Raw genomic sequence first — 22,943 nt, forward strand, 5'->3', positions numbered from 1 at the left:
CAGAGCGCCTAATAGCCTAGAAAATATGATACATCTCACGGTACGATATTTATTGTGATATTTTGTGGAGACAACAAAACTGTTAATATGCAACATTTTCCTTTTAAAAAGCCTTGCCAAGACTTAATCCAACAAACTAAGACTCAAATGTGCTTAGAACTGTTATTTCTTCATGTATTATGCACTGAAATGGAGCAAAGGATCTTGGTCTATGTAGTTCTCGCTGTCTTTTTTTACCTATCGCTGCACAATACCGTAATTTAAACAAAGAGACTTGTAATTTGATATATTGTGATGGTCCATTGTGAGAACTTTGATGATACGATACCACGATATTTCAGTTATTGTTACAACTGCTATCCTCGACCGGCGTCATTTGACCGGAGCTGAACGCCATGGGTGACATCAAACTCCCTCAGTCCACTTCTTTATACAGTCTACGCTTGTATTCCAGCTCAAAACTATTACAGTATATGGGCTACTTATGTTTTGATGGCATGTACACTAAACCCAATCTACAAACTACTCCCCTGAATACAAAATGATCGAACAGCGCTGCATTGACATCACAACAGCCCGTATATGTCTCTCGTAAGTGCCTCTAAACACTGGACTGGGGTTTTAATCAGCCTGAGTCCCTGGGCAGTCACGTTGGGCCCGAGCTGTAGAACCCCGTGCTCCTTTTAATCCTCCCACTGTACTCCGCTCCTCAGCACTTTCACGAACATTAAAGCTGTCGTCTCCATTAGTGTACCTGTCCTTCTGGTCTGTCAGTGGAAAATGCAAGTCCGAGCTTTCACCGGCGGATGTAGTTACGTTTACAGTGCAGGTGAAGTGGAGCAGTTGATAGCGCTGTCTGGGGAGAATGGTGTTTCATTAGAGAATGTGAAGTGTAGCGTCAATATATTTAAAGGTGCACTATGCAACTTTTATGGAGGAAGAGCCATCGCCTGCTTGTCTCCATGTTATTGCATTGCTGGGAGTGTTTCACGGTGCGGCATAAAACTTATTCTGTCTCCATGGAGAGAACACAGTAGCGTTGTAGTCAAAACCACACTAATCGAGACCAAGACCAGTCCGAGACCACAGGGTTCTGAGACTAGACCAAGACCACAGCCCATCGAGACTATCTTTTATTTACAGTGTTAGGGAGTAACGGATTACATGTACCAGAGTTACGTAATCAGAGTACAAATTATGAGTAACTGTATTCAGTTACAGTTACTGTTTCAGTGAGTGGTAATTGGATTACAGTTACTTGGTTGAAATAAATGGATTACATGGCGGTATTTTCCTGTTTTCACATTTTGGGTTATTCCCGTTTTCTTTTTCCGGTAATTCCACTCATTGCCGGACATTAAACCAGGTCTAAACCAGGTCTAAACCAGGACTAAAGCAGAACTAAAACCAGGTGTAAACCAGGACTAAACCAGGACTAAAACCAGGTCTAAACCAGGTCTAAAACCAGGTCTAAACCAGGTCTAAACTAGGTTTAAACTAGGTCTAAACCAGGACTAAACCACTAAAACCAGGTCTAAACCAGGTCTAAAACCAGGTCTAAACCAGGTCTAAAAACTAGGTTCTAAACCAGGACTAAACCAGGACTAAACCAGGACTAAAACCAGGTCTAAAACCACGTCTAAACCAGGACTAAACCAGGACTAAAACCAGGTCTAAAACCACGTCTAAACCAGGACTAAAACAGGACTAAAACAGGATTTAACAGGACTAAACCATGCTGTGCGGACCATGTCTCCTCATCTTCTATCAATGATATTTTTAATTTGGTTCAGTAAAGTCTGGGAATTTTATTGTTTTTTAGCAGACAAAACATCTCATGTGAAGATTTCCTCATCTTTGCTTCTCTACAGCAAATCACGTAATCCAAAGTATTCAGATTACGTTACTCACTTTAAGTAATTTAATGGATTACATTACAAACTACATTCTGGGGTATGTAATCTGTAATCTGTAGGGGAATACATTTTAAAAGTAACCTTCCCAACACTGTTTATTTATATATCAGAGTTTTTTATAAATCTATCTTCATTTCATCATATTTATGTTACTTTAAGTTACTGCACTTAAACACTCTGTGCTCCCTTTTTGGACCTTCATCCACAGTCTGAGAAGCTCTTTAAACCAGCTTCCACTCGCACTTTACAGAAAACTGCTTCAAAGTGAAGAAAGTGTAGGATTTTTACACCTGTTTTGCTAACTGGAGTGACATTCTCTTACTGATTTTGAGTAGCCCCCGTGTGCTACAAACTGGTACAACTTTATTGTCAACAGCAGCCGTAATGAAATATGATTGCACTCGTTGAATGTCAGACCTTGAGTCTGAGACAAGACCACCTTCAAGACCGACCAAATGCGCTTGAGTCCGAGATGAGACCAAGACCGTAAAAAAAATAAAAAACAGTCTGGAGGCCGGTCTTTTGGTAAAATGGTCACATTTTTATACAGCGTTTTTTTTTTCTTTAAGGCACATCAAAGAACCCCTCACCCATTCACACACACATTCATACACCAGTGCACGCAGACTCGAGGGGTGAGGTGGGTTCAGTGTCTTGCCCAAGGACACAACAATAACATTCATGCACTCAACAATTATCTTTACTGGTTAAGAGCGAGATTCAAACTGCCGACCTTCAGATCAGTGGACAAACAGATTAATAATAAAGTGTTACTCAGACGTGTGGGAATGAACCAAAACACAACTCCAGGTCTGTTTTTGACGAGGAAACAACATTCTAACATATCTTAAAGTTCCCAAGAGTCAGTTTTGCATAATTGCATCTGTAAAGTGCTATAAATAATTAATCTTCTATTTACACTGTATCCTACTGCATTGCTCTCTTCACTTCACTTTAGTCAGTCATGTGGGGTATGACTGCACAACACTTAACAATGTAATGTGACAGTTACTTTAAAGAACTATAAAAGTATTGTTAATTATAGTAATGGTTTAGATCAACAATGCACTTTACAAGCTTGTCAGACATTATTTACTCAAACTCTGATCTCAGTCTGGCTCAGGCTGAGAATCTAAAGAGTATTTTACAGTCTCTATTAACACGTATAGAGAGGGAGGTGTTCCGGGCATGTCCCACCGGGAGGAGGCCCCAGGGAAGACCCAGGATACGCTGGAGGGAGTATGTCTCTCGGCTGGCCTGGGAACACCTTGGGGTTCCCCTGAAGGAGATGGAGGACGTGTCTGGGGTGAAGGAAGTCTGGGAGTCCCTGCTTAGACTGCTGCCCCCATGACCCGGCCCTGGAAAAGCGGAAGAAAATGGATGGATGGATTAACACGTACAAGATGGGTGAAATGTCTTGCCCAGTGGCACAACCACTATATAGATAGAGTATAAGTGTATTTCAATTACCAACCTTCTTCTTTGACTGTTTCCCCTTGAAAATGTTTACAGGCTTTACACTCTTTCTGTAAACTGGGGATTAAAGTGTTCATATTATGCTACTTCATGATATAATAATGTTGTATCCTCACCAAAACCTAAAAATATCTAGCCTGATTCATCAGCTGGTTTCACTTCGTAGAAACCGTTTGACCTCGCAGCATTAGAATTCGTTCGCTCGACGGTAGGCGGGTACTTTTTTTATTTAACCAGTCGCTGCTATTTGGTCGTGAAGTATGTAATGCACCAAATCCCGTAGGAAGAAGGACAATAACGTCTTTCCCTTTGACAAAATTCACCAAACATTCTCTGTGTTCTTGCTTTAAATCCTCGATCTCGGGAATCGATGCCAATACAGAATGTATGACTCTTTGCTGATTGGCTGGTGTCTGGACTCGCCCTTCCGATTCCTGATCTAGTTGCTGGAGAGAAATGAAATTGAGCGGAGGCGGTAAATGGCACCAGCCTTGACTAAAAAATATTGAGGTAGATACTGAAAATTTTGGTGGATCAGATATCAACTTCCAGGTTATTCGTTATCATATTTTGGACTATAAACTAATGTAATAAGACAATTTACTGGGCAAAAATGTTTGTGAATATTGAACGTCTGTAGTTACACAACCTTATGCTGTAAAGGAAATATATTATATTTTTAGTGTCTGGCTTGGTATAGTGAGTACTGACCGATACTTAAAGCTAAAATATAATAGATATCGGTATTGGAACAGAAAAAGCTGCAACAATGCATCCTTGTTTGTGTTTTGTTTCATTCACACATGTTCAACACAAACGCAAACAAAAAACTCTCTATTACACCTTGCAATGTCACATAGTAAAACAGGAAGTACTCTATTTTGTTCTCCATGCACCTTCTCTAGAATCATTTGGATCATTTCAGACCTGGAATTGCTAATCTCTCCTGAACTAAAGGTAAAAGGAGCTACTAACTTAAACTACCGCTTCATGACATCACAAAGTGGAACTGAGCATTTTCAGCTTTGGAGATGTAGACAGACTAATAACGCAGGGACATTCAAACACGTGTAAATGAAACAAAACTCAACTCTGGGTACGTTTTTGATGAAGTAACAACATTCTAACACGGCTTAAAGCTCACAAAAGTCAAGTTTGTTTAATACGGGACCTTTAAACAGACACTCTACTTTTTTTTAACTCAGACTATGCTACAATATGCGCTGACAGCCTCATACAAAAGTCAACCCTGTCAAGACCTGAAAGCGCTCCTTGCTACACGCTTGCTTTTTGTCATTTGGCTTGTCAAACGCATGAACTTGACATTTAAATCGGAGTATAGGCCCAGAGCCGTAGCGCAGTGTAAACTTGCCCTTTCAGAAGCAGCTATGCCGAAGTGTGCATCAGCTTTGGAATGCACTTCGTTCTATCTATATGCTTATGCAGTGCTCCTGTTGTCCTCAGATAATCTCAAGTCTTCACAAATATTCTGTGCTAGGAAATAACAAAGGTAGCCAGTACCGCTTCATAATAACTGCACATTAATTAGCCTGAAAAGGTGAATTGTGTAACATTTCTTGTGGAGGGGGGTCTGTCAGATTAGCCACGCTGACGCTGCCCAGTGCCTCCGCTCAATTTTATTTCTGTCCAGCGACTACTTCAGGAATTGGAATACACTAGACGGTTTGCAAGAACCCCGGAAGTTGTAGATCACGCACCAACCAATCAGTGAAGAGCTGTGGAGCCATGTCTGAATCCCTTTTGTGGAACAGCACAACAGTAAACAAAGTGGTCAAGATGGATGTAGATGAAGCCATACATTCTGTGTTGGCAACAATTCCCGAGATCGAGGATTTAAAGCCAGAACACAGAGAATGTTTGGTGAATTTTATCAAGAGGAAAGACGTTATTGCCCTTCTTCCTACAGGATTTGGGAAAAGCTTAATATACCGGTTAGCCCCTTTAATGGCACATTACATACGTCACGACCGAATAGTAGCGATTGGTTACATTTAATTTACCTACCGTCAAATGAACAAATCCTAATGCTGCGGGTCAGACAGTTTCCCCGAAGTGAAACCACCTACTGTCAGATGCTTTAATTCATGGGAATGTCATTGCTTTGTCTCACAGTGTGGTATTAAACCTTTCTATTTTCATGGAGACCAAACCAGACCAAGTTACAGGTCAGATCTGTGGAGAGGCGACCCAGTTTCAGTCAGATTGCTGGTTTTTCAAAGTATTTTTTGAGCTATAAAACCACCTATAACTGAGTAAATGTAAGGTAGAGCTGTTTAATGTCAGACTGTGTGTCAGAGTCAGTCAGTTCAATAGGACTGGATGAGCTGTGAAACGTTTTCGACCAGAACAAACGTTTGTCCAGTTGACAGATTGAATTTCTCCTTTGCCATTAATGTCATACTGTGGAACATTCCAGGCAGAGCAATGAGCAAACCGAGCCCAACCAACAAGTTACATACTGCACCTTTAACATAATTTAATTTAAGATTTGATTAAAAAAACAAAGCAAACAAAAAAAAAATCCTGGTTTTAGCAGTTGTTTTACTTCCAGGTTTGATATTCCATAACTTACCTTATTGTGCACAGGAATGATTCATTATTAATTAATTAATTAATTAATAAATAAAAAAAAAAATAATAATAATAATAATAATAATAATAACATAAGAAACAGCATTATTTAGTTGAAATAATGTTTAAGGTGTCAGAAAAAAATGTATTTCTTGTGTAAATTGTGCCAAACAAGAATTTCTAACATATTTTTTCAACATTTCTCCTCAAATCGCTTCTCATAATTTATATTTTAACAGGTATTATCCCAGCAAATGAAGTCAAAACTAGAGAATCATAAAAACCTATATGCTTGAATCATTAAACATTAGGCCTTGATTCTTTTTTTTACTTGTCGCATTTGATTCTAATCACAAACTGAGGCGATGCACAGTACGCAAACCCTCCATCTTCCAGCTATATCTGACCTAGGTCCTGTCTCATAATCTGGAGATGGGTCCCTGGGCACTGCACTGGGGTCGCCCGCTGCTCCTGACAGGGTACCCAGAGGCACTGGCTGTAGAATGGGTCAAATGTCCAGCACTAATTTCCTTAGGGAGACAATAAGGTCAGGAGGAGTCGAGATTGCATGATACGGAAGACAGAAGCTTCTTTATGACTTGTTTGCCAAGAATGAACTCAGAATAAAAATAACGTTGTAACATGTGCCTATATTATGCTATTTTCTGATCTATGTTATAATGTTTCCTCATCACAAGTGGAGTTTATATGATTCACTGCGATTGAGGAGCAAGATCACGCCTCAACCGCCCTCTCCTCCCCACCACAACTACACCTCTAATTTCCCAGAAGCCTATTTGTAGCAGCCTATCCCATCATCCCAGTTTGTCTCGGCTAACTCAACTACCCATCCTCCCACCCCCCCATCTTGTTTGTCTTTCAGCCGTAAGACACCGAGCGCCTCCTATAGACTGAATACAACTGGATTTCAATTACCAGCCTTCCTCATTTACTGTCTCTCCTTGAAAATGTATACAGGCTTTACACTCATTCTGCAAACTGGGGACTAAAGAGTTCATATTATGCAGATTTAGATCTAATAATGTTGCATCCTCATCAAAACCTAAAAATATCGGTGCTAATACGAAAATTTTGGTGGATCAGATATCTGCTTCCAAAAGATATGAGGAATCAGAATACATTAAGTAAGTAAGTCTTTATTTATATGGCGCTTTCACAGACATTTCTGTCCCCAAAGACGCTTTACACTTTATTCAGTCATTCATACAGCATATATATACCCTATACCCTGGTGATGGAAAGCTACTATTGTAGCCACAGCTGCCCTGGGGCACACTGATAGAAGTGCGGCTGCCATGCCACTCAGCGCCATCAGTCCCTCCGACCACTCACACACATCACTTTCATACTAGACAAATTGGGCGAAGTGTCTTGCCTAAGGACACAATGATTGAATTGATTGTACTTAACTGACCATGACTATCAACTGTTCATGGAGACCTATGTAGCAGGTTTTGGGTTGATGGGGGAAACCGGAGCACCCATCCAGACACGGGGAGAAACATGCAAACTCCACACAGAAAGGGCCGGGCGACCCGGGGATCAAACCCAGAACCTTCTTGCTGTGAGGCATGAGTGCTAGCCACTCAGCCACCGTGCCGCCAGAATTATTAGACGGTTTGCAAGAATCCTGGAAGTTGTAACCTGTGCACCTTCCAATCAGCAAAGAGCTGTGAAGCCATGACGTCAAACTCAAACGCCTGCCTGGGTCCCTTTTGTGGTACAGCACAACAGTAAACAAAGTGGTCAAGATGGATGGAGATGAAGCCATACATTCTGTGTTGGCAATGATTCCAGAGATCGAGGATTTAAAGTCGGAACAAAGAGAATGTTTGGTGAATTTTATCAAGGGGAAAAACGTTATTTCCCTTTTACCACATTACATATGTCACGACTAAATAGCAGTGATTGGTTAAATAAAAAAGTACCATCGAGCAAACAAATCCTAATAGTCAGAAGGTTTCCATGATGTGAAATTGGCTGATGAATCAGGCTTTAAGACACCCACGAGGGTCGGTCCCAGTCCAGCTGGGCTAATTGATGATTGAGACGCCCCCACCCAGAGTCTCAACCCAACCATCACTACCTCATCATCCAGTCATTCATTAAGAAATATCTTCATCACACTATGTTGCTGGCGTGGTCCTTGTTAGTGAAAACCTGGTGGCTGGTAGGCAAAAAGTCAGTGGGGTTGCTCGTTTGTTTTGACACTTGCATGTATGTCTGTCATGAGATAACTCGTCTTATTTTGAAATAGGTTTTGCATTTAATTGTTTTGACATGACTTTATCATTTTACTTGAAGTCAATGAATGCTGAAGATCAAAAATGTTACTTTGAAAAGTTAAAACTCGCCGATAACTGTTGACGATGTTGATGTTGTACTGTTGTATGAGAATTGTTAATGTTGTACTGTTGTATGACGACTGTTGATGTTGTACTGTTGTATGACGATTGTTGATGTTGTACTGTTGTATGACGACTGTTGATGTTGTACTGTTGTATGACGATTGTTGATGTTGTACTGTTGTATGACGATTGTTGATGTTGTACGCCGATAACTGTTGACGATGTTGATGTTGTACTGTTGTATGACGACTGTTGATGTTGTACGCCGATAACTGTTGACGATGTTGATGTTGACTCGTTGATATGATATGCTGATATGTTGATATGTATGCTTTTTGCCTACCAACATGTCTGTTTTCTCGTATGGCATTAAACAGCAGCAGCGTTGAAGGATGGGTCAAATGCAGAGGACAATAAAGTGTACATCACCTTTAATCTTTCCAAGCGTAATATCTCCATGACAACCAGTGGATGGCTGACTCTAATATGAGAAGTGCTCCATTGTGTTTTCAAACTCCATACCCATTCAATAGAATCATTTGGATGGTTTTAGCCATCGGATTGCAACTACTGAAAAGACGTTAAAGGTAGCTGGTAACTTGAAAACTATCACTTCATGACATCACAAGGTGGAACAGAGCCTTTTGAGCTTGTGTGAATGAAACAAAACACAACTCCAGGTATGTTTTTGAGGAGGTAACATTACAACAGGGCTTAAAGCTCACAAGAGTCCATTTTGCGTAATATATAGAACCTTTAAAGTATCAAAATCAAGTATAGGACCTTTAATAACAACAGAAAATAATAGTGTTTCTTGGACTCAGAATTACAATACACATTTTTATTTGCTCCTACCACTTCCACATTTCACTTCTCATCATCTTTATTTCCACGCATCAGTATTCCGGCGGCAAGCAGTGGGCGTTTTCAGTAGACTGGCCATTTGATGACATTGAAGTAAAAGTTTGGGATGACAACTTTTGAGTGTTGACTTTTGCTTCAGTGCCACTCCAGTTAACTTTTATAAAACGTATTTTCCGATTTTGTCAAACTATTCAAACGCATCCGATATGCAAAGAGTATAGTGACCTTAATCAAGAGACCTCTATTGAATGGAGACGTGTGCGCTTTAAAAACACAACCAAAACACGGAATTACAGCAACAACTTGTACATTATCTAAACTGAATACGTGTGAATGAAGCAATGCAACTAGAGCTTCAATGGCCTTGTTGACTCTAAGAGCTGTGTACTTGTTAAATTGATGCTATATTACGCTATTTTCTGATCCATGTTATTAAAAAAAGTTTTCTCATCACAAACAGACCTGGAGTTATGTTTTGTTTCATTCACACATGGTTAAAACACAACCCCTGCATATTTAGGATGAGTTCTTCTCTAAAACTGAAAATACTCTACCTTGTGATGTCATGTGGTAATACAGGAAGTGCTCTGCTGTGTTTTTAAACTCTATCCGCCAATGACTTCAGCATTGGAATTTCAAATCTCCACTGAACAAAAGGTAGCTCTTAACCCATAAGGTGGAACCAAGAATATCTGGGTTTCACGTGACGTCACAGAGCTACGTTTGTCAGCACGCAAAATCAGATGGAGGGCAGGAAGTGAACTGACTGGAGGAAAATGCCGATGTGTTGTGTAGTTTACGGCTGTGCCAATCGTTCTAACCGAGAGAAGGAAAAGCGATTTTTTTTAGAATACCAAAAAAAGTTGGGAGAACAAAGCCGTAAAAAGTTGATTTACAAACCTACGTTTGAGGTCAGGAGGAGCAGAATCTGCAAATGCTCGTGTCTGCAGTGACCACTTCGACAAAGGTTTGTTACAAAGCTAAATAGTTTTTTGTGGTTTACCTAAACATAAACGAATCATTAACGACTAATGGCTAACGACGTTTGTTGACATTAAATAGTTCAGATAGAGGTTACTGCTGATACACTGCAGTTTTTTCCATAACAGTCTATACACATAAAATAAGAGAAACACTCACCCTGGCGAAGACCAAACGATAATCATCATTTAGGCATTTTGCACCAAGGTTGAGGACCCATCCACTGACAAAAAAAGTTATATGCCTCCAAACATTTGTTCGCCTTCATCTGTTGTCTGGTGTAGAATGATGTCTGGAGAACTAAATAGTTCATGATATTCATTGCCTCGATTGTCGGCAAATCTTTTACTTCGGTCGAAAATTCTCTCATTTTCAGTAAGATGGGGTCACCTCCAATATATTTGTCGACTAACTGCTCATACGTTTGCCTTGCTACTGGCTCTAAATCCTTACAATAAGAACTCTTCTCCATATCTGTGTTCTCCAGAGCCGTGTTTGTCGTATTTGTCTTCACTTCCTGCCCTCCACCTGAAATTTGCCTGTCATCGTGATCACGTGACTGAAACCCTCCTATTTATTATTTTTATAACTTTGGGTAATCCTTCATTATTAGTCTGTCTACATCTCCAAACATGTGTGGAAAAAACAAAACAAAAAACCCACAACTCCAGGTATGTTTTTGAGCAGGTAACAGCATTATAACATGGTAAATTTTTGTTTAATATAGGACCTTGAAAAGTGCCATTACAGGACCAGTAAAAAAAAAAGTCGATGAAAATATTTAATTGTGATTAATCTCATGAATGACATCATCACATGGCACTGTTTGTTTACATGTGGCGCAGCTTTTAGCAGAGAAAATAAGTCCAGCGGCAGAAATATCTGTTAAATATTGAAACAGATATGAGTCCTGTCGCGATACGCACTCCTCTGTAAGTTTATGAATATAACAGCTCGGACAGTGAGAACAGCCACGAGAGAGCCTGTAAAACTTGTCTCTGTTCTTATTGAAGGTAAGGGCAGACTCACCGTATGTTTTGGAGGAGACTTTATTTTGTGTTTTCCTCGTATGAGTAACATCAGCACACACACAGGGCTTCTCAGTTTCGTACAAATTGTTTTGCTTCTTGTTTACAGCCAGAATCTGTAGTTTTTCTAACGTTACTACTCGTTAAAAAAAAAAAAAAAAAAAAAAAGAAAGAAAGAAAAAATGGTACCAAGAACTGGAGCTGTTTTTTGTTTTGGTTTTTTGCCCTTTTTTCCTTTCTTTTTTTTTGTACCTGGTGGGAGCAGATAGAAAGTTCCTAAGTAATGTTACAAACTACAGTTTTTCAGTGAAAATTATGGAAAAAATGTAATTTGTCATTTAAGTATTTCACATTTTCTAACTAAAATAAAACCTGTGTCTGGAAAATACTTTCATAAACTTCCCCTCTGTTTCCACTGATGTATTTATGTGTTAGAGCTCTGAATTTTTACCTGTGACGCAACAATCCGGACAAATTGCGACCAAAGCATTTTTTTAGAGCTCAGAGAATACAACTAATGGATTAATAGATTCACAAAACAAGAATGAATGAAAGAAAACACAACTCCCGGTAAGTTTGTGATGAAAGGACAACAATGTAACATGGTTAAAATCTCATAAAGGAACATTTTGCATAATATGTGTCCTTTAAAAGCCCCAAACCTGCACCAGGATAGTTATTATTTAGAAATACAGCCACCCGAGGATAAACAAAGAGCTGTTTATCATTTTATTTGTGCTTTTTGCGTTCAAATCTATGCAAATGACTCAGCTTTGTTGTAGATAATCTGAGGTCAGGTGGAGAGGCAGCGCTTTTACTGAGAATTCTGATCACTCAAGGTGCTAATTAGCGTTGACAAAAAAAGAATTTCAGTAAATAAAAGTGTGAATGCTAGATATATTATGCCAAAAAAGAGACTTAAAATAATTTGACAGAAAAATAAAGCCTCTATGCATAATGTATGGGGTTTATTATGAGCTTTTGGACCAAACCACGAGAGAAGCAATTAGGAAAGTGATGTCCATTCAGAGCAGTTTTACGGGAGACTATAGGTTAGGAGAGCAGCAGATCTTTTTCTATTGTGTGGTGGTAACTGCTATAAAAATATGTCTTGGAGAAATGGGCAAGGCTTATTCATGGGCCATTAAGGCAGCAGAGATACCAACTTTTTATTCATTTATTTCTTATTGAGCAAATACATACTGTATCTCTTTTAACGCAATTTTCTGATCTACTGTATGTTAGAATGTAGTCAGTGTTGGGAAGGTGACTTTTAAAATGTATTCCCCTACAGATTACATACTCCAAAATGTAGTTTGTAACGTAATCCATTAAATTACTGAAAGTGAATAACGTAATCTGAATACTTTGGATTACTTGATTTGCTGTAGAGAAGCAAAGACCAGGATCAGAACATAAGATGTTTTGTCTGATAAAAGTCAATTAAAAAGCCCCGACTTTACTTAAACATATTAAAAATATTATTGCCAGAAGAAGAGGAGACACGTCTGCGCAGCATGATTTAGTCCTGTTAAATCCTGGTTTAGTCCTGGTTTAGTCCTGGTTTGGACCTGGTTTGGACCTGGTTTGGACCTGGTTTGGACCTGGTTTAGTCCTGGTTTAGTCCTGGTTTAGACCTGGTTTGGACCTGGTTTGGACCTGGTTTAGTCTTGGTTTAAACCTGGTTTAGACCTGGTTTAGACCTGGTGTGGACCTGATTTGGACCTGGTTTAGTGTCTGGCAATGAGTGGAATTACCAGGAAAAAAAAAAAAAAAAAAGGGATATAGCCCAAAATGTGCAGGAAAATATCGCCATGTAATCCATTTATTTCAACAAAGTAACTGTAATCCAATTACCACTCACTCGAACAGTAACTGCAACCGAATACAGTTACTCATAATTTGTACTCTGATTACGTAACTTCGGTACATGTAATCTGTTACTCCCCAACACTGACTGTAGTTTTCTCATCAAAAACAAAACTTGGAGTTGAGTTTTGATTCATTTAAACATGTCTAACACACAAACCCTGCAGATTTAGTTCTTCTCTCACATAGAAAACACTTGTGATGTCATATGGTAATACAGGAAGTGCTCCACTGTGTTTTTAAACTCCGTACATCTTCATTAAAATCATTTGGATGGTTTTAGCTCTCTGATTGCTAATCTCTGCTGAAAAGAGGTAAAAGGTTAGTCAGGCTGGTGCGACCTAGTGCCTGTGCTCAATTTCATTTCTCTCCAGTGACTAGGTCAGGAATCGGAATACACAAGACGGTTCGTAAAAACCCCGTAAGTGAAAGTTCGGGCACCAGCCAATCAGCAAAGAGCCAAGGCAACGATTCCCGAGATCAAGGATTTAAAGCCGGAACAAAGAAAATGTTTGGTGAATTTTATCAAGAGGAAAAACATTATTGTCCTTCTTCGATTGGTTGAATAAAAGAAGTACCATCTTACCGAGCGAACAAATTCTAATGCTGCGAGGCTGATGAATCAGGCTAGTAAAAGGTAGATGTTAACTTGAAAACTACCGCTTCATGATGTCACAAGGTGGAACAGAGCATGTGGAACTTTGGAGATATAGGGCCTGTTTACACGAGAGCACTTGTGGGAAAAACTAACAAAGTATTTTATCAGAAGTGCCTTTCGTTTAGACGGTGACAGCGTTTTTAGGGCTTGAAAATGCAAAAATCTTAAACCACCCTTCAGAGTGGAAAAGTTGAATACATTCCACTGTAGCCTTTTTTTGCGTACACGTTTACGTCACATACATCACCATCTAGTGTCACCACCTCGCTGCCTGGCATGCGTACTCAATCGAATTCCACACACTTTTGCATCACAGTATACACGCAGATTTCCTCCTGAAAACGCTCGTCTAAACGCGGAATAAAAAGTGAAGATGCAACGCCACTTTTGCGTCTAATGTTCAGACGGTAATCACACAAACGTAGTGACACGCTAATAAAAAAAGGTTTCTCAAAGGTGTGAATGAAGCAAAACACAACATGTTTTTTCGAGGAGGTAACAACTTTCTAACAAGACTTAAAGTTCACTTGAGTCAATTTCACGTAATTTAAACAAAGACTCAACATTTTAGTTGTACCTACTTTATATTATTTTTTTATATCTCATGTTGGGAGAAGTGGGTGGACTGTGTACCCCCACATACCACGCCCACTACACCTCTGCCCCAACACCTATCTTACCGGCAAAGTAAAATTTCACTGCTGCTGAGAAAATAGTCCCTCAACATGCGACTATTCCTGCGATGCAAGGTTAGTTTTATTTCAAACATTATTCTATCAACACAGACATTTCACACACATGGACAGTCTGGTGTAATAATAGATTTGCTTCGGGTGTTTTGTGGAGTGGGTATGACTGTTTTTAACGTCAGGCTAACTATGGCCATTGACATGCACTAGCCTAGCACCAGCGACCTCTGCAAATACAAAGATTGGATGGAATATTTCAAAAAGTCTCTCCACACGTCTCCAACACTCTGACTCACTAGGAAATGAGGTCCTATGTCTAAAATTACGGACTGTCCCTTTAAGGAGAGAAGGGTAACAATTTTCTGATGTAAGTCAATTAGAAACGAATCAATGGAGCCAGAAGTACGCCCATGAACACTTCCTTGGATTATTTAACCCATTCCACATTGCAGACTTGAACCTAGACCCTTCTTGGTGTGAACATGGCGCATTTTATTTGTAAGTTGATGTGCGTAATAGTTAAACATAGCCCGTAGATTTTAAATAGCCTCATTCTTTATCTCACTTTACAGAGGGAGCACACTCGGTCCTGACTGGGTATAACATTCCTATAATGGAAATGGGCATGCACTCTCTGCTTCCACCTTTAACACTCACATACACAACCTGACAGCCATTAGCACTGTCCTATGCTTGGCCCCTTTATACCGCGCTCCAACCACACACTCCTAATGTGATTCCTTTATAACAGAGAAAGCCCGTGCTGTAAACAATGCTCTGCTCATCATTCAACACTTGTTATTTCCCAATACACAAACATGGAGCGGAATCAGGAATGACAATTACCAAGAAAATACAGACATGCACAACACAGCAGCAAAACGCTACCAAGTGATGTTTCTTCTGTGTTTACAATTGAGGAGGAAGGTGGTTTAGAACTAGTTTTATCACTGTAATAACAGGACCTAAGTATTTACTACACACTTCTTAGCACAATTTAAGTACCATATTTTTTGGACTATAAGTCACACTTTTTTCACGGTTTGGGTGGTCCTACGACTTATACTCCGGTGTGAATTATATATTAAAATGTTCACACTGAGACGCGAGAGGGCGCTCTAGGCTTGTGTGTCAGTATCTGCTACTTCTATTACTCATGCACAAGTGTCACTTCGCTGTGCTGCGCATGTCTCCGGCAGAAAGAGCCTCCGTCCTGTCTGTATCATGTCAGGCGATCGCACCATTACTCACTGTACCACTGAAAATTTAACATGTAAACAAACTTATAAAGACGACTGAGGAGACTGAACACAAATGCTCCCAAAAAGTAAATTATATTTTGCAGATTACAAGTTGCAAGTAGCAAAATATGCAGCTGAAAATAGTATTCAATTCAATTCAATTCAAGTTTATTTATACAGCACATTTAAAACAACTTCAGCTGACCAAAGTGCTCCACATACAAGTCAACAAAATAGAAGAAACAGTAACAAATACATATATACAGAAAACATGTGAAAACTACAATAAAAACACCAAGATAACCTGACCAGCTAGTACTAAATGCCAGGGAGAAGAGGTGAGTTTTTAGTCTCGTCTTAAACTGCCAACAGGAGCTGGTCAGCTGATCTCAGGGCTCTGGGTGGAGGATAGGGCTGAAGTAACTCCCTCAAATAGACTGGACCCATAGAGTGTAAACATTTGAAAACAATAATTGAGCAGCAGAAAGAAAGTTTGGAGTGAGCGAGAAACTTGTGAAACTGGGAGGGTGCACCATGAAACTTTCCTGGAAGTCACTGGATGGATTGACAAAGCCTGGACTTCAGTGACAACCCTGTCGGAATTCAAAAAGGCTGGAATAATTCTAAGTGGAACTGATGCTGAGTCTGACGACAGCTACACAGAGGAGGAAGTGGTGCTCTGTTTACTTCCGGAGGTCACAGAGTTGCTCAGAAGTGACACCGAGGATGAAGAATTCAATAGAATTTGTGATCTGGAGTGAGATGGAGAGTTTGATAAACTTGTTCTGTTCTGTTGTTTATGCTATAGTTAACTGAAGAACTGTTCATATGTGACGTCTGTTGTTCTCTGTTCTATTGTTATTACTAGAACTTGCTTTCAAGATGAAATGTAGGTTCCTGGTCTCTGATTTTATAAAATAAATTTCCCCAAAAAGTGCGACTTATAGTCCAGTGCGACTTACATGTTTTTTTTCTTCTTCTTTACTCATTTTGGCTCGTGTGACTTATACTCCGGAGCGACTTATAGTCCAAATCAACTTTTCAGAGCTTCTCATTTACTTCTCCTAAGTTGAATTTAGAGTGATTCATGAAGAAAACTTTATTCACCTACAGGATTTCTGATCTACCCCCATTTCCACCACCAACGATACACGGTACTTACTTCATTCTCCAATTTTATTTTCTCTATCTGTGATACATTACTACTCATGCTGAAAGTGATCAGAACCAATCATCGTGGCATTCACGCTGATTGCGAACTCACAGAAAATGGGTGAATTTATCTTTCTTGCAAGGTTAGATACACGCAGGATTTAGCTGCATCATGTAGCCTATTTAACCGATCTGACGGCCCGCCGGCGGGCGTCGCCCTTAATTTACACGCTACAGCAATTTGCATATGAATCTCCGTCGTCCACACTAACAATATACACATCAAATTAAAGCTACGAGTATCGTCTTTTTGAATATCCAAATCATTTTCCACAGTAACCACAACAGCACTGACAAGACAGCCGTTTTACAGAAAAGCACGTGCAAAGGATTTGGACTGTTCTTACCTTTTGAGGGCTCTCATTCTGTCAAACATCCACATATCCCCAGAAAGTTGGTCTCATTTGGTCCGTACAGGTCCAGAGAATATAATCCAGTGAAGAAAATATGTCCACAAAATGAATTAGTTCCTCTATGCCGGAAAGTATTCCAAAGTATTCCAAACGTGAAAAGTGAGCCGTCACTTTTTTTTGCATTTCTTCTGGCGATTTCAGGGCTAAGATATTTACTGAGCACAATAACGCTACTGTCTATGCTAAACGAAAGAGTTAGCATTTAATTGGCACTTTGGTCAGCCAATAGAGTGCAAGTTTTCGGTTACTAAAGCCCCACATCGCCAATCAGTGGTACAGAACTCAGAAAGTTTACTCCCCACTTCCCCTCGTGCACAATCACCCAAACTTGATTACAGGCGCGGAGTGATATTTTCCCTTACAGTCAACGAGCCAATGAACACAATGACATATCACAAGCCATGGTTTTCTGTATACCTGCGCCGCTTGGATGATGCGTAACCGCCGGCACAAACGCAAACAGACTGTGTGCGTAAAGCGTGCGTCTTTTACGCAGCCAATGGTTACGCGTTACGCACTAGTGACGCTTTACCTAATAGCCAATGGGCAGTTCAAAAAAAGAGTTTATATATACAGTTTGAGGTGTTTACTGTACACAGTACATCAGTACAGTATAGTACAGTATAGTACAGTACATACTCCGTGCGTGTTGGTGCTCTGCCTTTGTTTCAAAGTTATGGCTAAACGAACAGAGAAGACGCGGTTTTCAGCCTTGGAAGCTGCGGAAATATGTACGAGAAGGCTGAGTGACACCTCGGACCAGGAGCTGTCGGAACCGGAGAGCGATGTGTCCGCGGTGGACTCAGTGGAAGAAGAAATGTTTTTTGAGGGATTGGATGCCATTTTGGATCGGTAAGTGTATTTATTTTCCCGCTATAAATATAAATGTAAAATATTGTAAAATGTAATAAAATATCAGATACCTAAACAGCATTTATGTACACCGTGCACACTGGGGAGGCGCACTTTTAGTTAGTTTTTTGGATCAGACTTCTAATCTCTAATTACTGTAGATAAGGGCATGTAGGCCCCAGAGTAAAACAAGTATACACATAATAAATGGTGAAACAATAAGTTGCAGCATCTTATAATATGGCATACATAGTGGCAAATAAACACTATTCTTTCTTTTACAGGCAAAATGACTCTGACCCTGATTGGGAACCAGACACTGAAGTTTTGGCTGAGGTGCATGTGGAAATTGATGACCCTGAGTAAGTTACTTTATTTGATCAATAAATGCAATGTATTTGAGTGCATTTGTTACAGTATGAGACTATTTTAGGTGTATACAATGTTGGAATGAAGTTAGTTGCAAGGTGTAAATATGGTGTGAATGTTTGTGGGGGAGGAGGCAAGTGTAAAGTAGTGGTTGAATATTATACAGTAGTAGAATAATAGTCTGTAGAGCAATCTGTATAGTAGCATTTACTGTTTACAAATCATTTATAGTATTATAATATGTTTTTGTTGTTTTCATTTTAGACTGACTTCAGTGCCTGCAGCCGAACCAGAGCCGGGCCCTTCCTCAAAGATTCCCCGGGTTGAGAAAACAGCAAAAAGAGGCAGAGGACGGAGGAGGGGCAGAGGCAGAGGCAGAGGTGCAAGACCATCTTCACCTTCCACAGGACGTTGGAACAATACAGAAGTGGCGGATTTCACACCTACCCCCCTTCCCTTTTGTCCTACACGTACTCCTGGACCTCAACTCATTAGCACATCTGACTACACATGTCTGGAACTGTTCCAGCTGTTTTTTACTGGTACTGTGTTATCGACACTTATCAGAAACACAAATATGCATGGCCAATCAGCATACAGAGCATGGACGGACATTGCGCTTCAAGACATTTTCTCTTTTTTGGCACTTGTTATATACATGGGATTCGCAAAAGTACCTTCACTTACTGATTACTGGAGAAGAGGAAAGTTGTACAGCCTACCATTCCCTAAATCAGTTATGACCGGAAAGAAATTCTTTTCTATTATCCGTGCTCTCCACTTGAGTAGTCCAGAAGAAGATGCCAAAAATGAAGGAAAAAGAGGCACTGAAGAGTTTGACCGCTTGGGCAAGATCAAACCACTGTATACTGAGATAAGAGATGCATGCCGCCAGAATTACCAACCTGGTCAGCATATCGCCATTGATGAAAGGATGGTGGCATCAAAGGCAAGAGTGAGCTTCAAACAATACTTAAAAAGCAAACCTGACTCAAAATCAGGCTACACATGGGACTTCTTTGTTTATGAGGGCAAAAGCTCTCAGGCCAGCAAGAACGGGCTGAGCTATGACTCTGTTATGACCCTTTTGGACACATCTCTACTGGGCACAGGCTATAAACTCTATGTAGACAATTTTTACACTAGCCCTATTCTATTCCGTGACCTTCTGAAAAAAAAAAGTGTCAAACTAATAGACAAGGATACCCAGGACAACAGAAAATACGCTGGACTCCAGAGCTCCCCGTGGCAGTATAAGGTGGATTCGTGAGGACCCCTTGCTCTTTGTCCAATGGAAAGACACCCGTGATGTATTCATCTGCTCCACCATGCACACTGCCCATGGAGAGGAGACAGTGGAGCGCCGGGTAAAGGATGACACAGGCTGTTGGACTATGAAAGATGTGCCAGTTCCACCAGCCATCAAGGACTATAACAGGTATGTATATGATATAATATTGCTTCATCCCCTCTCAGTTTTGTACTTGCTTGTTGCTAACGTATTTGTGTTTTTCCTTAGGCACATGGGAGGCGTTGACCTATCCGATGCATTGATCGGATATTATGAGGTTTTACACAAAACCAAAAAATGGTACAAGACTTTTTTTATCATTTTGTGGACATTGCTGTGGTGAATGCCTTTATCCTTTATAAAGGACAGTGCACGTTAAAGGCTAAAATCCCAATGCACCAAAAGGCATTTAGAGAAACCCTTGTATTGGAGCTGGCAGAGGCAGGAGCCATCAGTACAGAGCGGGAGGAGGAGAGTAGGAAAGAGACACATCATCGTCTTGTGCACATCGTCGCAAGTGGTGACAAGACCCAAGGAAGACTGAAATGCAGGAAGTGCCATGCGAAAACGGCTGTAAAATGTTCAACCTGTGACGTGCCCCTGTGTTTCCAGCCACAAAGGGACTGTTATAATGACTGGCACAAAGAACAAGGACAATAGAAAAGTGTTTTTACAGTTTGCAGTGTGTGTGTGTTTACAGTTTGAATTGTGTTTGTTTACGGTTTGAAGTGTGTTTGTTTACAGTTTGCATTGTTATACATTTGTAAATATACATTTATTTTGACCCATAACACTTGTTTTGACTATATTTTATATATAAATATACATTTTATATTGTGTTTTGATATGCTATATATATTTTCATAAGGAATAGAGCAGCTTGGTGTGTAGATAAAGATTCCTCTAAGTGTGAGCTTTCAGTAGAGCCCTCATTGATGTCTGTGGGTTGAAGCATTCAAAAGTTATTGCATTTTTTCCAAACGTTCTCCAAATGTCTCCATTTGGATAGGTTTGGATAGGTTTGGATAAATTTGGATAAAGCAAAAGTCCCTCTGGAAAACGCCTAAATATACTAGCAATAAAAGTAGTCTAAAATCCTCATTTTTATAGATATTCTCATCAAATTTGAAATGTAAGAGGTCAACATGGTTTTCAATAGAAATATAGAGTGTTTCAGTCCCCAGCTACCTACTGCAGCTTTCTACACCTTAATTTTAACAAAAAAATTTGGGCGAGGATGAGAAAAATAATTTTTTAGGTGTGTGCCAAAGTGTATAAATACCTACCAGACATACTTAGAGTGATTCTTACACCTGTGGGTGAAACTATTGGGTGTTACCTTACAAAAAAACCCAAACTTGTGTATATGCAACTGAGGGTTCACTCATGGCAATCATTTTAGTTTGGAGAGGTCAGAACAAGAGTGATTTCACAAAATGGCCTGGAATTCTAAGAGGTTAACTGCTCACTAGTTTGATCTGCTTCTATCCATAAGAGGCGCGAATTCACTCTTAATCCATCACTAGATACTGCAATTTTCCAACAGAGAAATCAGCGGACTTGTCATTTTAATTAAGTCGCTTTATATCAATATTACAAGAAAGATGTCAGTCACATGAATCCGTATTTCATTCATTCATTTGTTTTTCAATATAAAACCAAAAATAAGAAAACAAAAAAAAACATAATTTTTCTCTCCAAAACCAAAATGAAAAAAAAACAGATAACGATTCGTATTTTCAGTTTTAGATGTTGTGTTTAAATGAATAGTCCTGGTCTGGTCCCAGTCTTAGTCCTGGTCTCAGTCCCGGTCTGGTCCCGGTGTGCTCTCGGTCTCAGTCCCAGTCTGGTCCCAGTCTCAGTCCCGGTCTGGTCCTGGTGTGGTCTCGGTCTCAATCCCAGTCTGGTCCTGGTCTCAGTTTCAGTGGTCCCGGTCTCAGTCCTGGTCTGGTCCCAATCTCAGTCGCGGTTTTGTCCCAGTCTAAGTCCCAGTGGTCCCAGTCTCAGTCACGGTGTGGTCCCGGTCTCAGCCCCAGTCTGGTCCCAGTCTCAGTCTCGGTCTGGTCCCGGTGTGCTCTCGGTCTCAGTCCCAGTCTGGTCCCAGTCTCAGTCCCGGTCTGGTCCCGGTGTGGTCTCGGTCTCAATCCCAGTCTGGTCCTGGTCTCAGTCCCAGTGGCCCCGGTCTCAGTCCTGGTCTGGTCCCTGTCTCAGTCCCGGATTTGTCCCAGTCTAAATCCCAGTGTTCCCGGTCTGGTCCCGGTCTCAGTCCCGGTGGTCCCAGTCTCAGTCCTGGTCTGGTCCCAGTCTCAGTCCCGGATTTGTCCCAGTCTAAATCCCAGTGTTCCCGGTCTGGTCCCGGTCTGGTCCTGGTGTGGTCCCGGTGTGGTCCCGGTGTGGTCCTGGTCTCAGTCCTGGTCTGGTCCCAGTCTCAGTCCTGATCCAGTTCACAGTCTAAGTCCTCGTCTCAGTCCCGATCTGGTCCCGGACCTGGTTTAGTCCTGGTTCAGTCCATATGCGGCGCAAATGTCCGACATCACAGTTTAAGTCACGGAAACGGGGAATGGCCATTATCCGTTTTTGTTTATTTTTTTTCCCCATAATTCATTTAAACACAAAACTGAAAAAAAAAAATCGTTATCCATTTTTTCATTTTGGTTTTGGAGACAAATAATGAAGAAAACCGTAGTTTTTTTTATTTTCTAATTTTTGGTTTTATATTGAAAAACGAATGAACGAATGATCACGTTTATCTGAAGACATAATTAATGACACATGAGCCTGTAAAGAGACCTTGACTCTGGAAACCTAGATTAGTCCTTCATAATTATTCTTGCATTTTATATTTGTTTTTCTTTAACCACACACATACACCAATCCACGCAAATCTAGCAGAAAACACAACAGCTCAGATCTGACCTTTTGTACAAAATCCTCCGAAACAACTAACACGGTGTTTACGATCGGCCGCGGAAGGAGCCGAGCTAATTCAAGTCCATTTTCTCATTATCTGACATTGACTTTGTACATGGGTAATTACGGCGAGACGTGTGGGACAGGCCGCTGCGTCTCCCCATATGAAATCACCCAATAATTATTAATGAGGGGAGTTAAGAGTGGTTCCAA

The 22,943-nt window shown here is 40.3% G+C and overlaps 2 protein-coding genes across 3 annotated transcripts in view; one reads left to right on the top strand and one right to left on the bottom strand.

Annotated features, from left to right (window-relative positions):
• lrrtm4l1 (leucine rich repeat transmembrane neuronal 4 like 1) overlaps positions 1-22,943 on the bottom strand; it is a 224,007-nt gene that overhangs the window by 95,030 nt on the left and 106,034 nt on the right. The window lies entirely within an intron of this gene.
• LOC129408937 (piggyBac transposable element-derived protein 4-like) lies at positions 17,071-21,238 on the top strand. 2 transcript variants are annotated; one of them, XR_008632186.1, is made up of 4 exons: positions 17,071-18,160; positions 18,445-18,522; positions 18,794-19,967; positions 20,049-21,238. XR_008632186.1 is itself a non-coding variant. In XM_055153771.1 (3 exons), exons 1-3 carry the CDS (start codon positions 17,739-17,741, stop codon positions 19,797-19,799), a joined length of 1,506 nt encoding a protein of 501 aa, XP_055009746.1. In that variant the 5' UTR covers positions 17,071-17,738; the 3' UTR covers positions 19,800-19,984. The 2 variants fall into 2 exon arrangements, 1 of the variants encoding a protein (XP_055009746.1); XM_055153771.1 differs by lacking the exon at positions 20,049-21,238 and having other exon boundaries at positions 18,794-19,984.

Source organism: Boleophthalmus pectinirostris, unplaced genomic scaffold (genome assembly GCF_026225935.1).
Source record: "Boleophthalmus pectinirostris isolate CB_2022bp ecotype Guang Dong unplaced genomic scaffold, ASM2622593v1 HiC_scaffold_18, whole genome shotgun sequence".
Taxonomy (NCBI): Eukaryota; Metazoa; Chordata; class Actinopteri; order Gobiiformes; family Gobiidae; genus Boleophthalmus; species Boleophthalmus pectinirostris.